General features: G+C 38.4%; 1 protein-coding gene and 1 non-coding gene across 2 annotated transcripts in view; both read left to right on the top strand.

Annotated features, from left to right (window-relative positions):
* Positions 1-18,813, top strand: part of LOC126194758 (protein numb) — a 252,370-nt gene that overhangs the window by 153,667 nt on the left and 79,890 nt on the right. Inside the window, exons 6-8 of the mRNA XM_049933040.1 lie at positions 698-838; positions 5,643-5,832; positions 7,077-7,307. Coding sequence (XP_049788997.1) covers positions 698-838; positions 5,643-5,832; positions 7,077-7,307 — 562 coding nt within the window. The remainder of the gene's footprint in view (positions 1-697; positions 839-5,642; positions 5,833-7,076; positions 7,308-18,813) is intronic.
* Positions 4,596-4,668, top strand: Trnaa-cgc (transfer RNA alanine (anticodon CGC)). Its single transcript has one exon. It is a non-coding gene; the product is annotated as a tRNA-Ala (tRNA).

The raw sequence follows: 18,813 nt of genomic DNA, 5'->3' as shown, positions 1-18,813 counted from the left end.
GTTACATGTTAAGTGATGATTGGAAGAGGGAAGATGACACTTGCCCCTAATTATCATTTAGTTTTTTGTGTTCTCCTTCATGCATAGGAATGCAGAAATGTCACAGGTTAGCTTTGGTGGCAGTGTTCAGTCCCAGGACTACGAGTCTTCGTTGCATAGACCAGGTGCAGTGCACATTGCTAGCCGTACTTGGTTTTTTGCTTGTCCAGGTGTACATGAAAAGTTCAGCTGTGAATCAGGTTTTTCTGATATATCAAGTAAAAAACTTTCTTTCACTTTTTTTGATGTAATAATTTTCAGTTTCCAATCATTGGTGAATGATACCAGTAAAACACCAGTCTTGTTTTCTGATAAAAACTGTGACAGATGACCAATACTGTAGGGAACACTGTATTTTTGTAATAATCACATTGTTATTTTATAGGCTCCTGATATTGCTTACACAATAAAAGGAGTGTGTGAAATTTTTGTTCTGCTTTAAAGGAAAGCTGCTTTCACAGGAACCAGACTTTGAAGAAATAGGTATTCTGCACTTAGAAGGTTTGGATCCACTCAAAGTCAGCTGTTATTGTACAGTCACTTTTGTTTCTAATACCAAAACACATTTCAGTCAGAAGATAACATGTTTTTATTTTCTCAACTCCTAGCTGCCATATATGTTGTTGTATATCATACTAAAAGCAGTTCTCTATTTCAGGGGCTCATTGTGGATCAGACAATTGAGAAAGTTTCCTTTTGCGCCCCTGATCGCAATCATGAGAAAGGATTTAGTTACATCTGCCGTGATGGGACAACTCGTCGCTGGATGTGTCATGGCTTCTTGGCCCTTAAAGAATCGGTAAGTAATTTTATTGTGAAGTGTTACATCATTAAGACAACACTTGTTCTCGGTGCATGTGTTGCACTAATTATTTACGGAAATCCGTGCTTTTTACAGTATTCGTGTTTTCATCATGTGGTAAGGACTGTCAAGTAAAAGAATTGCACAGATGTAAATGACATTGATGCTGTAGAGCTCATTGTGACCAGAGATTACACTGACATAAACAATGATAAGTCATCTCATCTGCAACGTCTCTGTTTCCAACAGGATACGTAACACGGGAAATACTTGGGGACAGCCTCTCTGTGTTGAGTGCCTGTTTCGACACATTGCTGATTGCTTATCCTGTATCTCTATTAAACGTGTTAACACATGTTCTAATTCCCACATCCTCTTTGGTGACTGAATCCCAGTAGGTTGAAGCATAGACTGGAATTGGTATCTACTGAAACAAGATGTTTTGTTTATTTGTAAGGCTGTCTTTGACAACTGTGCAATTTTTTGGGCATCTGTACTTGATGTGCTGCTGATGTTCAGTACTGTACTCACAAACAGTTAGAGTAGAACATCCCATATAGCTGCTACCATTTTCTTATGGAATCCTGCAATCACAAGGAACTCCTGAGGTCTTCACTAACCTTCACAGGGCACAATAGCTCTTTGATTTTCTTTGGAGTCCAAAATACAATTTTATTTAAGATTCGACCAGTTCTGCTTAATGATGATGCTTCACAGAACACGAGGAACCTCATGAGCTGATCTTGTTGCTTTGATTGACTGTTTTGTCTGATTCTCTTTTTTCTGTATGAATCAGAGCTTCAAGCACAGCTTTCTTTTGGACAGTGAATGGAAACTGAGCCCTTTGCAACATAAATCCATGTGGGAGGGTTTATGATACACTAAGTGGCCCAGTCAGTTTGCCTAGCTTTCTATAACATCTAAGAAGGGGTAGCTTCCTTCCTTCTCCATTTCCACAGTAAACATTATGTTTGATATATGCAGCTCATGTGATTAGTGAATTTCTGGAATGTTTTCGTGCCTTAACACTACAATGCCCAATGGAGCTCAATTGACCATTAAGGTTTTTATCACATTTTAAATTGCTGCTTCTGTGTACAGAATGCAATGGTACTTCATATTTACTGTCTTTAATTTTGCTTTTTATTATTTTTAAACAATGGAAAGTCCAGGAGAGAATAACAACAGTATAATGGAAAGGATAGATTACTACTCACCACATATATGTGGTGTCGAGCCCCCCCCCCACACCCCACCCCCCCCCCCCCCCCCACACACACACACACACACAGAGAGAGAGAGAGAGAGAGAGAGAGAGAGAGAGAGAGAGAGAGAGAGAGAGAGAGAGCTGGTCATTTTAATGGCTCATTCCTTCCCCCTCCCTCCCCCCATGTGTATTATTTATATGGGCTCACCGTTATAAAATAAGGGACACAACATTACAAGGTCCATATAATTGCTTACATTTTCATCATTTGTTTTGTACATCATATAATGACGGGTGACATGTTACCTTAAGAATTACTTAGCTGTTCACTAATTATACTTTTAGCCTGTCGCAAATAAGTAGTGTTTTACTAGACACATCTATACCAACAACTCTGTGTATTAAGAGAATCTCAGTTGCGATTTCTGCATATTGTTTTGGTTACATATTCATCATGATCAGTGTTCTGCAAAAAGGCAGGTTTTCACATGGTAGTTCTCCAGGATGTCAGGTCTTCTGCCATCCTCTTCAGGTCTGCGTAATTTCCTCTTCACTTGTCTATAATCTTGTATCTCCTCCTTCCTCTGTCTTCTCCCACAAACAAATCCTTTCAAAGCATCTGCTAGCAAGCACTCCCTTTCTCAATGAATGTCCCAATCAATTCTTTTGCTTTTCTCTTAAACCTTCAGCAGACATCTTCTCTCACCAACTCTTTCCAATAATCTTTCATTACTCACTCTTTCCATCCAGCTTGTTCTCTCCGTTCTCCTCCACATCCACATCTCAAATGCTTCAAACCTTTTTTCATATTAACATATTAACCACATGCAAATTTTGTGTGTGTCAAACAACTCTCTCTAGTTTTGTCTTGCTTGCACAGTACTACTTGGCAAGAAGTTCCTTCTCCTCTGTCTTGGCAATCAAAAAGGGCGAAGTACAGAATTGCTGTGGGTGAGAATTCCTGATTATTACCATTATCTCGACTAAGTTTTCATTACGAAAAATTGTTGAGCGATGGTAAAGCGAGTTATCAATGTGTACAAGGTGTGACCAGAACTAGAATATTGTACAAAAAATATACAGGCCAGTGATCTACCACGTCTATGCCAAATTTGGTGTTATACAAATTGATTGTTTAAGGAATTTTCTTTTCTGCAGGCTCATAACTGTTACACTGGAGTTCGTAGAACTAAGAAGCAGCCCATTTTTCTTAGTCTTCCATTAGCAAAATGTTAGAGTAATGCCATCGACATTGTAAATAATGCTTGAATGAAGTACATCCTGTCCTTTTCTCACCGATGATGGCACTTGCTTTCTACTCCTGTTCAAAGTGCCAATGGTGCTTGTATCCCTCTTTTTAAGCTTGTTTGCCAACTTGAGAGAACTAAAGAAGCTCCTGATATAATATTTCTTCCCTTTTGTAAGTAAGGTTCCGTGGAACATAGCATAATGTGTTCTCCCTGGCTAGTATCTGCATGTCTCATCTCATCTTTTCCAAAGCAAGAAAAACCATTCACAATATATCTGACTTTAACATCTGTGAGCAGCCAATACTTTAATTTCATTTTCAGACAGGCCACTACGGTGATACTGATCTGTTATAGTTACCAGTCAAATTGTTGTAACAACAGACATATGCGCAAAAACTGTACACGCAACAATGTATTAAATTCATCGTTGCTGATGAACAGAAGTAGAGAGAGAGAGAGAGAGAGAGAGAGAGAGAGAGCAGTTAATTGCCCACCATTGGGAATGTATGGTAAAAGTATAATTATCTTAAAATTTTCTAGTTACAGAGCAAAACCGATTGACCTCTACTGGGAATTGTAATGTTTAGGTCAAATCATAAAGGTAAAGATAAAAGCATGATGGGCAAAGGTGAGCACTGTTACCGCAATGTCTCCATGAGAAAAATTGGTCATAACTAGTGGTAATGGTGAAACCATTCTCATTCCATCTGTCACGTAGAAATATAGGCACCATTAATTTTGTTAAATATTTGACCAGTTTATATGTTGGAGAGACAGTTCTGTATTTCACGCACACCAGCTGTCAGTAGGACCATGAATTTATGAAGGTGTTCACTGTTTATTAGCAGACTGCCAACATATTCAAAAGTTGATTGGTCTGTCTTCTGTATGTATTTTATTTATTAATCCTGGCAAGGTAATGACCATCAGGCCCACTTCTACATTTAACAAGGAATTCTACAAATTTTATATTTGTTCCTAATATCACATGTTATTGGAAGACTAAACAACCTTTGTTGCCTTGGAGCAACTAGTCACAAATTCTGCTTTAGAATGTGTGTCAACAACTTGAATACAGATGCTGCCTTTGCTCTCAGCTGTGTGTGCAAGCAGGCAGTTGATACTGAGAGACATAATACGAATATGTCATGTATAATACGTGACAACGATCATAATTGGTGCTGTGTAATTTCCAGTCACACTGTTACTACACAATCATTCGTGTTTATATGATTGTGTTACTACTTCGGCAGTCAGTAGCTATGACAGTGGTGTATTTTGTCAAAAAAGATTATCGAGCGAGGTGGTGCAGTGGTTAGCACACTGGACTCGCATTCGGGAGGACGACGGTTCAATCCCGTCTCCAGCCATCCTGATTTAGGTTTTCCATGATTTCCCTAAATCGTTTCAGGCAAATGCCGGGATGGTTCCTTTGAAAGGGCACGGCCGATTTCCTTCCCAATCCTTTCCTAATCCAAGCTTGCACTCCGTCTCTAATGACCTCGTTGTCGACGGGACGTTAAACACTAACCACCACCACCACCACCACCACCACCACCATCAAAAAAGATTGTGTTTTCATTAAGAATTGATGTGGCAAGTGCGCTAAGATTTAATACAAATAATCTGTCACAAAATTCTTTGTGCCTATAACATTTGTCAGGCTGTCCTTGACAGGATGACAGGAGAAGTGGGAATTTTTACAGTATTTCACACACACCAGCTGTCAGTAGGACCATGAATTTATATGAAGGTTTTCATTGTTTATTAGCAGACTGCCAACATATTCAAAAGTTGACTATACTCTGTCGTTAGAAAACAGTCCTACCAAGTTTACACAAGGATAAAAGTATCTGCATACAGCTAATGTAGCAGCTTTTTAGATGGGAATACTCATATTGTGTTACCAGTGAAAGAATTCTGGTGGGAAGGCAGAAGTGATACAGGCGTACAAGGAGCCTACGACAAACCCTTGGACAGCTGAAGTACTACTTCATAGGAAAGAACAAGAAGTGTTCTTCAAGCGTATTGTGTTGGTGAAGTGGCTTGAAGAGTTTAACGAAGGGGAAGATATAGAAGAGCAATACTGTTACCTGCATGTGAGTGAAATTGTTCTTTTAGTGCTATCTGTGTGTGTGTGTGTGTGTGTGTGTGTGTGTGTGTGTGTGTGTTTGTAAGAGGGAGGGGGGGGAGATGGGGGGGGGGCAGTCGTTGCTTGCCTGTAGATGACCTCCCAAGAACTTGAAATGTTTAGTTTTTAAATAAGTTAGGAACATATGTGGCTAGCAGCTAATACTTAAAATATTTTGTTTCATAAACAATTCATAACTATATGTGGTTTTAGGGAGAACGGCTCAGCCATGCTGTTGGCTGTGCTTTTGCTGCTTGTTTGGAACGGAAACAGAAGAGAGATAAAGAATGTGGGGTAACCATGACCTTTGATCCTAAGAACTCCACTTTCACACGTTCTGGAAGCTTTCGGCAAGCGTCATTAACAGAACGTCTCCAGGACCCTCAGGAACTGAAGCCCTCTGGTAAGTTACTTTTTGACCATTGTGATTGTGACTGTGTCATCTAAGAAACAGCCCAACTGAAAATCTGTAGGTGCTAATCTTTGAATAGGCATTAATAAAAGGCAGCATTTTGGAGACATTGTCATCTGAAGTACTGATACAGATGTTCAGGAGCTGACTGTCACCTCATATTTGTTTTGAGTGAGATACAGTATAGTGCACTTTGTTTTGTAAATGTCATTGCCATTGACGGAAGAATTGATTGAAAATGAATTGAGATTGACTTCAGATCACTCAACAACTTTTCGCAATATTATCTTAAATATAACTCACTTGTGCATTTTAATTTAATTGACAAGTTTGTCCAAACCTTTGAACAGATAAATTTTGTGATGGGTGTGAATGAAGTAGGTGTGTAAGGTTTCTGGGAAGGAGGCATAAAAAGGAAAAGAGGTAGCTTGTTCTAGGAGATTTATTCAAGAATGTGGCTAGTAGATGTAGAGGAAGGTGGTTTCAGGTGAAGTTAGTCCATACTTTTACTCCTGCACAATGTGGTAAAAAATAAATAAATAAATAAAATCTGATAGAATCCAAAGCGGAATCGGAGAACAGTGGAAGACTTCATTTTGGGGATGGGGCAGAGGCTTACTAATTGAATGTTACTTCAGAACACTTTAAGGGAGATTGTAAAGAAATTAGGACAAGGACATACCAGGTAAACTAGAAAATTAAGGGGAAAAGTCTGTGTGATCATTGAATGAAATAAATAAATATATAAATTGATAATTTGAAGGTGGGTGTGATGTAAACTAACAATAAGAGAATGTCCCAAATTTGATCTCGTGTTATTAATTTTTAATATCTTTCTGCAATGTAACTATTGTGATGAACAGTATTGTAGAAATCGGCTATTTTATGTCAGATAATTTGCAGTTCTCTTGCCTGTTGACAGTAACTAATGTTTGTCAGTAACTCCTGAAAGAGAGAGAAGTGTGGAAGTTATACACTGTTGTTGTTTTCAGTCTACAGGATACACATTACAGTTTATAGGGATGGTTCAATTACATTGTTTTGCCATCTGTTTGTGTGTGGCTGGTCACAGCACTGTTAATGTAAGTTTACTGTCAGAAAGAGAAAGATGTAAAAAATTAAAGTTAATAAACAAAGAGATCAATCGATAACAGAGCTAGAGGCCAAACCTCTTTGTGTTGAGCCAAACTGTACTAAAATATTGTTAATTTAATTGTTGTTGTCTGTTTGTATAGAACCACCTCCAGTGCGTCCAGCATTTAACCCATATGCTATTGAAAGACCCCATGCTACCCCTTCGATGCTGCAGCGGCAAGGATCATTCCGTGGTTTTGGGCAGTTGGCTCAGTCATCACCTTTCAAGCGGCAAATGTCATTGCGTTACGGTGACCTCCCGTCGACGCTTGAAAGGCAGCGTTCCCTCAGTTTGGAAGGGTGTGATCTCCGCAGACCTCCCCCTGCTGCAGGTAGGAACTTGATTATCAGCTCCAACCAATAATTCTGTGCACAAAAAAATGTATTAAAATTTGTAAGGTTAGTGATGAAAAGAGGAGCAACAAGCCATTTACACACATTTTTAATGAATGGGGTTGTTGTTGTTGTTGTTGTTGTGGGTGTCTTGTGTGAATGAATATTACTAGGATATATTGGACTTTAGTTATCAATTTTCTTGAGAATTATTTTTATTTTCAATTTTCTTGAGAGCTATTTTTATTTACTTGATTATGGTACACATTAAGAGACAGATTTTTACCCAGTAGTGTATGACTGAAAAACAATATTTCTAATTTGGCATCTTGATTGGAAAGAAGTTGGCTTTGACATTGTTTCTTGACATTGCATAATTTTGTAAGCTACAAGGTATGAAACTTCCTGGCACATTAAAACAGTGTGCCGGACCGAGACTTGAACTCGGGACATTTGCCTTTCGCAGGCAAGTGCTCTACTGTATGATTACACACCATTTGGTGTCAACATTGTTTGTTGTGTTTGCATTTGCTTTCCCCCTGCAAAAGGTTAAAACGGAGAACAGAAAAAATATTTTAAGTTTCAGTATGTATAGAATGGCCGTGAGCAGTCAACTATTTTTAAAATAATGCAAGGAATGGTATAGTGTCTGTATTGTTACTGTTCCAGTTCTTTCCACACACAATTCCTAAACCAACACATGTTGTCACAGCAGGAAAGGTCAATGTTCAGGGTGTTGCAGGAATGATAATTCTAAGTAAAAAAGTCTGGTAAACATGGGCTGCAAAATACATACGTTAAGAGCAATGAGAACTTGATCATCTTCGCTACTGTGCAACACACCTCTTCTACTGAACAAGTGCTCAAAGCTCTTAAAATATGCATTTTAGAGCCCATGTTGACTAAATGTCCCCCCCCCCCCCCTTCAAATGATCCTTCCTGTCATATCCTTGAATACTGAATACTGACCATTCCCTCAGGGATACAATGTATAGCCTATATGCAGCAATGCTAATAAACCATTGACTAAATATAAGAGCTGTATTTCTATATGAACTAACAAAAAACTCGGGAAATAAAGTGAGGTGGATGTGGATATTTCCAGATGTAACTGACTGCTTGTTACAGATGCAAGCAAAAATGTCAAGAATTTAACATTCATAGATATGATTATTCATTCTTGTTCAGGAATCATACAATAGAAACAACAAAATTATGAAGTAAAACTCTGCAAGAGAATGCTTATAAGTAATGTCTCCAAATTTTTTATGTGAAAGCTCTAAAGGCTTTTCAAATAACACAAATGTTAGTAACATTCTACATTTTTATTCTTCATGCCCACATATTTGCAGCCCTCTGCCATGGTAGGGCTCAGAATTATAGCTTGTAACATGGTAGTGTGTAATGTAACTACGTTTATCCTAGAGAAACAGCATGTTGTAACAGAGTTTCGTATTTGAAGAGTTTGTCCACACATGGAGCACTCTCTCCTTCAGCAGGACAATACCAGACCACGCACGAGGCTGTGACATTTGAAAAACCTGATGACTTGAGTTTGTCATCAGTCGTCCTCCATGTAGTCCCAACTTGGCCCGCCTGTTTCCAAAAGTTAAAGAGTACTGTCTAGGACTTCACTTTGACAGTGATGAAGTGGTGCAAGCAGAACTGAGGTAGTGGCTCCGTCAACAAAGCCAAACATTCTTCATTGACGTTATCAACAAACTGGTCTCTCATTGGGAGAAATGTGTTCGGCCAGGGTGACCATGTTCAGAAATAATTATGTGCGCATGAAGAATAAAGATGTAGAATGTTGTTAAGATTTGTTTTATTTAAAAAGCTCTAACAATTTACATATAAAAAGGAGTTGGCATTACTTCTCAGCACACACTCATAGTTTACAATATTAAAATGAACTTAGTTACCATAACTGAGCCAACACACAAAAAACATTTAATATTACCATAATGTATCTCGTTGTAATGAAAATGGTATTCACCAAGGCTTTCAGATATCCAAAATTAATCCACAAAATAGCAGCTCAAATAGTCTTGTTATTTGTTGTAACTAAGGCATTTAATGTACATAGTTGACAATGTACTCCACAGTGGAAAAACACACATCAAAGAAACAGTATAAGGAATAGGATAGATTGCTACTAACTGTAAAGATGACACACTGAGTTGCAGATGGGCACAATGGTAGCACTGTACACTAGCAGCTATTGGCCAAAGCTTTCCTCAGCAAAAGAAATCCGGCAGCTCTGTATGGGGCTCTGGTCAGAGCAGGTAGTAGCGGCGGTGGCGGCCAAGTGTGTTTTGAGGTGTGTTTGCTTTTGTGAAGGTGTCTGTTTCTTTGTTGAGGAAGGCTGTGACCAGTAACTGCATGTGTAACAGTCTTTTCGTTGTACCTGTCTGCGACTCAATGGGTCATTTCTATGGTGAGTAGCAATCTATCCTATTCCTTAAATTTTTGTTATTCCAACCTGGAGTTTCAATTGTTTGACAAAGACAAAATAGACATATGGACTCTGGGTTGTGCTTTCTGTCTGCCATTTGTCAGCTTTTGTATTGCATTGTTCCAGGTGCATACTTTCATTTTTGTACTCACACAGTGTTCTATACAGGTAAGGGTGTAATCAAGCTTGATTCCCAGATTTATCATGTTAGAACAGTGTAAGTGGCAAATATCCATAACGTATTTCATTAACTTCCTTCTTTGCCTCTGTGGCACAAATTGAAAATACACACTTGTGTTTCTTCGGACTTGGACATTAGATGAGTGTTGTAATAAATAGCTAAGCTCTCGTGTGCTACATTTAGTTTATTTTACTCCCCTTCAAAGTTTTATCGTACATGGTGATGACTGCATCTTCTGCAGACATAAAAGAACAAGTGTCCTGTTTGACTGGCTGGTCATTGGCATATGTATTAAACAGCAGTGGAGCAAGAACACTTCCTTGCAGAAGGCTGTTTTTCTGTATCCACCATTGGCTCCTTTCTTGTTATGTGGATAACAAAGAATCATCTCTTTTTGTAATAAACGCTGAATGAATTTTACCACTCGTTAATCCTTTACGATATTGTGTACTTTCGTTATACATTCCTATACATTCCTTGAGATTGATTGTATTGTAGGCTGCTACAAGATCAATGAAAGCCATACCTGTGCCCTGCTTTTGTTCGTATCTATCTTCTGCGAGGTCCATTCAATGTGTGTGTGTGTGTGTGTGTGTGTGTGTGTGTGTGTTTTTTTTTTTGGTGGTGTCATTGAATTATCATCGGATTGCCCAGGCACACCTGCCTCACAAATGGGATGCTGGGGAAACAAGGTGACAGCACCATTTCGTGTTTGCATCATAGTGAAGCAGTGGAGCGTTGTCATATTTTTGTTAGCTGGAACGTTTGAAACCAATCAAAATTCACTGTCAGATGGCAGCACAATGTTTGCTGATTATGAGAAAGTCCAGGCGGTTGAACACAAGTGTGCTAGTGGGCAGATAAATTCAGATGGTGTAACAAATGTTGAAGATTTGCAATGCCCAGGATGCTCTGCCTGTGTAGTCACAGAGAACAGCATTGCGAGAGTTGATGCGTTAAGATAGGAAAACAGGCGTTTATGGTGAGTTTTGTGCACCAACAATGAACATTAGTGGTGGATCAGCTCACCACATTGTTCATGACATACTAATGTTCAAGAAAGTGTGTGTGAGTTGGGTTCCAAAACATTTTCTGTCAGAAGTGAAAGAAAGGCAAATGGATGTGTGCAGGCAAATGGATGTGTGAAGAGAGCTTTTGCGGCGGTACAAGGCTGAAGGGGAGGCATTTCCTCACTGTGTTGTAACAGGAGATGAAAGCTGGGATTGTAACAGGAGATGAAAGCTGGGAGCATTTTTAATTTACTAAAAGCAGCTGTTAGTGGCTCAAGGTCTTCTGATGATGAGGAGTCCAGACAGCAATTCGTAACTGGTTACCCAAATGCTCCCAAGAATTCTTTGCATGTGGAATTGAGAAGCTTATCCATTGCTGACATAAATGTGTAGAACTTGGGTGGAGGGGGGGGGGGGGGACGACGGGAATTCCATTCTTGTAATAGATTCTTTTAAAAAATACAGTTCTTTATTGAATGACCTGTTATATTTGTGTGAAATCAGAATATGACAACAGCATGACCTGCTGGAGTGAAAGCTAGCTGGTTCTCTAATAATGGTTCAATTAGCATAAATTGAAATGACTTTTTTGCTTGTTCTCTTTAATTATTTTTATAAAGTTGTATTTTATAAAGTTGGTAGTAATGCTATATTGCCTTGGTCTAATTAACCTAATGCTTCCACAGCTATTAGCTGCCAACCATATGAAGGGTTTATCATAATTACTCGTAATAGTGGAAACTGACATGGTTGAAAATTTGCAATAACAGAAGCAAAAATTTTCCAATGAACATGAGGTGTTTGCAGAATAATTGAGTGTTGACCTGTGAGCTGCTACTAATGTCATTGCCCTAGGTAGTACAAAAGTATTTGAAATGAAAAATTCTGACATTGCCTCACCACAACGTGTTTTCAGTACAGTAGTGGGATTTATGAACAGATTGACGGGATGGCTATGGGCAGTCCTCTTAGTCCTGCTGTAGCTAACTTGTTTGTGAACGTTTTTGAACAACGGGCGTTGCAGACGGCCAGTAAGAGACCAGCCAGATGGTATCACTATGTCAATGACATTTTCGTAGTATGGACACAGGAGCAGAGGAGTGGGATGCATTCCTGACACATATAAACAGGATTAATCCGAAAATCCAATTTACTATGGAGACAGAGAGTAATGGGCAACTGAATTTCCTGGATGTGTTTGTGATTAAACCTTGGGCCATAAGGTGTATAGAAAGGCTACACATACTGATCGTTTTGCATAAAGATTCAAACCACCCCCCTATACAGAAAACAGACGTAATGAAAACCTTGGTAGAAGAGGCATACAAAATTTGTGAACCTGTTTATTTAAAATATGAGATTGAGCAATCACAGTCGACTTTCGTGAAGAATGCCTATTCTACAAGGAGATAGATTGAACACTTTGCTCTAGGCAGAGGATCAGGAGCAACGAGGAACAAGTCGTCCAATGGCAAGGCTTTTCTTCTGTTCATTAGTAAGGTCACAGATCGCATTGGGAAAGTGTTGAGCAAGTATGGGGTGGAAACTATTTTCAGACCTACCAGAAAAATAAAAGAATATTTAAGATTGGCAAAAGATGCATGACATCCTTTGGCTACAGTGAGGATTTGCCACCTGGATCACATGGATAAATTAATCATAGCAGAACATGTTTACCAGGAAGGTAATCATGAAATAAAATTCAGCAAGACGTGCGTCGTGTCTAAAACCGCACCTTATTATGCGCACATGTGTAGAGAGGTTATCGAGATTGATAAATACCGTAATAATTTTAACAGGAAAGAGGAGGGTGTTAAACTGGACAAAATTTGGATGTCAGCATTGCACCAGAAGCGTGACGATCGATTACTTTCAATCAAGAATGTTGGCATTACCAAGACAGTCTCGTAGCCAACACCACATGATGGACAGTGGCTTCCTCTGCGCTGCCTATATAATCAGCACTTCCTCGAGTTCTCTTTGCAGTTCACCGCTGTACCTCGGAGGGTGTCTGCCGCAGTCAGAGACAAAACGTCAGGGAAGAGTTTTATACCTTGATCACAGACTATCTTCCCGCAAGTTTAAAGTGAAGACAAGACTGGCCATGAAAGCTGACATTGTATGAAAAATTCACAATCGAGTTCCCGTTTTATATGATCCAAATTTCACTCATGGCCCATTATTGAGGAAATTGGTACGTGCATAATATGACACCAGCACGTTTTGCTGCCAGTGTTCAATGTCTTATGTGCCAATAGAGTTTAAGATGGATATGTCGAGCAGGGAATGTAGCTTGGCCACCAACATCACTTGATCGCAATCCAATAAATTTTTCTGCCTGGGGCCATATCGGAAGCAAGCAAAGTGCGCAGCACTCCCATCAATACAGTTGAGAAACTGAAGCAGCAGATTGTACAGTCATGTCAAGGTTTATGAAATGGTCCAGGGGTGTTTGAAAGAATTCGTAACTCGCTGAAGAGATAAATTCATTATTACATCAAAATGAAAGACTTCACTTTATAACACCTGCATTAACAGGTATGAATGTACAGTACTTACAGCATGTAACTTGCTGATGTGGTATTGTAGGTCTTATTAAAGTGAGCCCAATTAGATGGGAATTTTATCAAAAAGTTTATATTTCAAACAGATTTCTACTGACTGGGACACTATTTCAAATATAGTCAGTGGCAGGTCGTAACCACATGTTCATCTTGCAGCTGCATGGTTTGCAGGCCTTTGTTTACTGGAATGTTGGTGCTTTTACAATTGTAAACTTTCACCCATATCAGTTTTTTCTATTGACTATCACACTTCCTGTTTTGTTAGGTCCATTGCCTGCTGACAGGCTTGAAATGTGACAATACAACAGTGTTGCATATAAATATGGATACTTAGCTAGTCATAAAAGAGGAAATGGACTTGATTTTCTGAAAAGTGTATGCCTATCAAATCTCATCTGTTATGTTTTATTACTAATTTGTGTCGTCTACTATTCCACTTCATTTTTTATGGTGCTAGGTGTTGGTCCAATCATTAAAACAATCATCTTCTCTGATATGCTATTTCCCCTGTCTCAGGATGGGAGAGTGTCCATGGTTTCTGAAGTATAAGATTAAAACAACTTTTCATGTATGAATCAATGTATTAATGTGATAAGTGGACACTTTCTTTCTCTTAATCTGGTACAGCCAGTAAATACAATTGTCCCTAATCTTGAGCTACAAAGGATGCCCAAAGTGCTTGATAATGTTCTCTGTATGTTCTATTTCTTCTAGGTGCCTGTCAGTTGCTTTTTATTTCAGGTGATAGGTATTGCACTTTGTCCATATTTTGAAAGTTTTTGCTGTGTATTCGGTTATGGTATGTTTCAATTACAAATACTTACTTTCACTTTTATGCTGTTCTTTTATGTAATTTATAAAATTTATTTGTTGATCCTCTTTGTTTTCAAGTGCTAACCAGTGGCTTGAGAGGTAAAAATTCTGGTAAATAGGCTTTTGTTTTTTGCATGTACATTTTATATACAATACATCAGCACAGATATGCACATATTTTGTTCTAAATTTAGCATCTAAAATCTTTGCTGTCATACACTAGTGTAATTTAACATGCACCATCCTCACACATATGGTTTCCATTTGACAGCATTTTGTTTTGTCTATGGATACCATTAGATTTGTTATTGAGCAGTGAGCTATTTGCCCTTGACAGAACTGAAGAAATGGCTTTCATACTTCAAAGCTGTGACAAGAACAGTTCGTAAGTATGACAGTGGAAGCCTGCATCCTCTGCTGAATAAAATTAGAGCACACATTGTCAGATAACGCCCGCACTAAGAACAAGCAGGAAGAAGCAGCATTTAGAGAGAGATGTAAAATGTAGAAACTTTTTCACACCTGGTGACTGTGAGAAGCTAGTTAATGTAGTTCTGAATGTAGAGATGTCAAACCTGTTAAGTTCATTAGTCTCTTGATACCATTAATTAAGTTTTCTCTTTCCTTACTACACAGTTTGGCTCACAGACAAAGTAACTTATATGTCGGAAGACCAAAATCTTTTTAAAAGCTGCATTACTGTCAAGATGATATATACAGGGTTATTCTAAATGATGGACCCATTTTCAAAAATTCTTATGTATTAAAGTACAAATCCAAAATGAACAAGCTTTATACTAATGAGAAGAGGAAGTTTGAAAGTTTTTGGCAGGCGGCGGTGGGTGGGTGGTGATGGTTTCAGAAGTGGCCGGTGAAGTTCGTGCGACAATAAGGCAATCATTCCATTTCAGTGTCAGTTGTGAGGGAGATAGCAACTGTAGAGCATAAGGTTTTCTGTGTTCTTGAGTTTGCGAAAAGTGAGTTGCAAATTACAGTGCAGTGGGCATTTCGTACCAAATTCGGTATTCAACCACCAACTTGCATTAGCCGTTGGTTAGAGCAATTTGAACTGACTGGGAGTGTGTGCAAAGGAAAAAGCACAGGCCAACTGCGTGTGTAAGAGGATGATGTCCAATGGACTCAAGAAAGTTTTGTGCGTGGTCCCAGTATGTCTACCAATAGAGCCAGCCAACTGTATGGAAAGTTCTGAGGCAGTGTTTGCTGTACCAGCCCTAATGATTACAACTTGTGCAGGCTCTCAACCCCAATGACAAAGAGAAGCGTCTCACATTTTGTGGTTATGTGCTAGCAAAGGTGGAGGATGACACATTTCTACAGTGTGTAATTTTTAGTGGTTACGCTACGTTCCACCATAATGGAAAAGTCAACAGACAGTGTTCGTGTATGGGATTTAGAAAATCCACATTCACCATTGCAACATGAAAGGGACTCACCAAAGATCAGTGTGTTCTGTGCCGTAACCTGTACAAAGGTTTGTGGACTATTTTTCATTGCGGAAAGAACTGTAACGGGAATCACAGTGGCTGCTCCCTCAAGTTATGGAAGATTCCCAGGACTTCATTTTCCAACAGGATGGAGCTCTGCCCCTTTGGCACCGTGGTGTACAAGGCTTTTTGAATGACTCCCTTCCTCAGCGCTGGATCGGTCGCAGGGGACTTGAGGACCTGGCTCTGCACTGCTAGCCACAAAGCTGTCCTGGTCTCTCACTTTTTGACTTTTTGTTATGGGGTTATGTGAAAGAAACTGTTTACGTCCTATCTCTTTCAACCACTCTGAACAATCCGCGGAACCGGATCACTGCTGCCGTGCACTCAGTAACAGCAGGTACGTTTTCGAGTGTGTGGGATGAGTTTGGCTACCGCATTGATGTTTGCCATGCAGCCAGTGGTGGCCATATTGAAAATTTATAACATTTATCAATTTCTCGTTACTAAATTATTATTGAAAACTAATTTTTTTTTATTAAATTGATATCAAACATTGTGAAAAAACACTTTGAAACTTCCTCTTTTCATTGGTATAAAACTTGTTCATTTTGGATTTCTACTTGAATAAATAGGAATTTTTGAAAATGGGTCCATCATTTAGAAGAACCCTGTATATTTCTGTGAAAACATTTTGAATTCATGAAAAAAATGCAAAGTTTGCCATAACTCCTATCCCATTTTAAACTGAAGATACTCCGCAACTAATTGATGAAGCTGTTTATCTGGTTGAAGGAAGGAAGGAAGGAAGGAAAGCACATTCCATTATTGTGTTGCTGTAACCAGACTATTGTTTGATGATCAGAATGTTGTAGGAAACCATGAAAATATGTAATGCTGCCGTACACCAGGTGTACCTATTTTTATTCAGTGAATTTTCACATTATGAAACTACAGTGTGTGATCTATTTGAAATACACTTTTTTGTTCACAAATGTTTTAATCACATGGGGTAGATACATTACAGTTAACTGATTTCCACTCTAATGAGTTATCAGAGCTAGAAATCTACAAGACAAACATGCACCCATCTGCTAGGCATTACTGTTACTCTGTTCATTTTATTGTTAGAACTTATTATAATAACTCTTCTAACGTTCTACACATCAACAGTAACATCTGATGGTCTGTCAAAATAAAGAGGCGTCTGGTCGGCGTTGCCTATGTGGTATAGAAAATAGTCATGCTGTATCCTTAGATTGATTTATGACACTGATGTGCAATTTTCGTCAAATGCCAAGAGAAGTTGCTGAGCTAGCCTTTAGCCTCACAACATAAGTCTTGCCCTCTTCATTATCCTCCTCATGTACCCGCCAATACTTGCTTTGATTTCTGACACATGCAGTTGGAAATTTCCTGTTCATCTTTAGCACTTTCATTTGGGTAATTTCTTTAGTTATCAGGAATTTTTCATTGTGTTTCTCTTGTACATAGTGAACAACTTGCTGCTTCAATGCGTGAAACCTACCCAGCTTTGGTCCACTGAAAGTTTGACATGTAGAGCTGGCGTTCTTTAATTTGTATGTCTATACTGCACTGTTATTTATGGTCTATGCTTCCTGAATCGCTATTAATTTAAAATAAGTGTTGTACAGTCTGTGTGAACCAATTGCAGGATACAGAGGAATAATGACCCAAGTCCAGTTTGGAAGATTCTTAGAAAATTTAAACTTTGAGGACTGTTATCAGGTTTTAGTTAGAAATAATTTGTAGATTTGTTGTTTACTTTTTGTATTGTGGCATAATAACTATTTACAATAGTGCAGTACAACAATGAAAAACGTGTCAATACGATAATACACAAAATTTGCAAAGTAACAGAATTTAAAAGATTAGCAACTACTATTTATTTTTGAATATTATTGCCACTGTATCACTTTCATACTTCAAGCACAGGTTAAATTCAATGAAACAATCTTTCATCATGAGATAATTATAGGTCTACTTGCAGTAATGCAATACAACAGAGTGAGTCTGATGCTACTGTAGATTGACGCAGTTTAATATATGACATGCCAGTTTGAGAGTTTTTATTTCTGATGAAGGTACTCATAGCAGTACTGAAACCTTTGACAAAAGACTCCCCTTTTTGCAACCGAGGGCTGCTATTACTGGTAATTATATGTTAATGCAGTAATGCACAGAATGGCTTCTGCAAGGTAAAAATTATTGTCAAAGTCCTTACAATATCTGAAATTAATTTAAGAGCATAGAAACTACTGTTAGGGGTTTGTTTATAATGTGCCAATTTTTTCTAAAGATATTCAGCTTTATGTATGACACAAGTTGTTATTTAATAATGCAAAACGATAATATTAATTATTGCCAGCATATAAGTAGGTGAAAAAATGTGTAAGTCCGTAGTTATAATGTTTGTAATATTATTAAATGTTATCTTATGTATCTTCATGATGGGTTTTGCCGACTTATAATGAACTGAAATATAGATGTGCTTCTGGGCCACAAAACTACTTTAAAATGTGCAAATAGTCATATTTTATTTTTAGGGATGCCAAGAAGTAGTAGGTGACTTTGTGGATGTAGGGCCTTATCCTTTAATTCTTGAAGTTTAGGAGCATCGATGATCTTGTAGGTTTCATATGGACCAAAGTATGACCTTCGCAGATGGGCTGGTTCATCACTGCACATCACGAAGAACTGGGAGATGGTTCTTTAAGTAAAAGGACATTTCTTGTCGTAAGTTTCACTCAGAAATCGTCTTCATTGAAGAAATAAGTTTTGTTTACAGTTCACTACAACAAAGGGTTCTTGAAGTCTTCTTGAATTCTCAATTACTTGACACCAGTCATTTGATGTTTTGCATATTGTCTTTATATTTACCAGGCTCATATTTTTGTTACTTTCAAGATAGGAATGACCCTTCACTGGGAAAATTATTTGGGTGCAGTCAAACCATCCTTTAATGTGCTCCAAGAAAAGACAAACGAAACACACTGTTGTTCTTGTTCTGTCCTGA

Source organism: Schistocerca nitens, chromosome 7, assembly GCF_023898315.1.
Source record: "Schistocerca nitens isolate TAMUIC-IGC-003100 chromosome 7, iqSchNite1.1, whole genome shotgun sequence".
Taxonomy (NCBI): Eukaryota; Metazoa; Arthropoda; class Insecta; order Orthoptera; family Acrididae; genus Schistocerca; species Schistocerca nitens.
The sequence above is the reverse complement of the archived record's forward strand: the minus strand, read 5'-3'. Positions and strand labels throughout refer to the sequence as shown.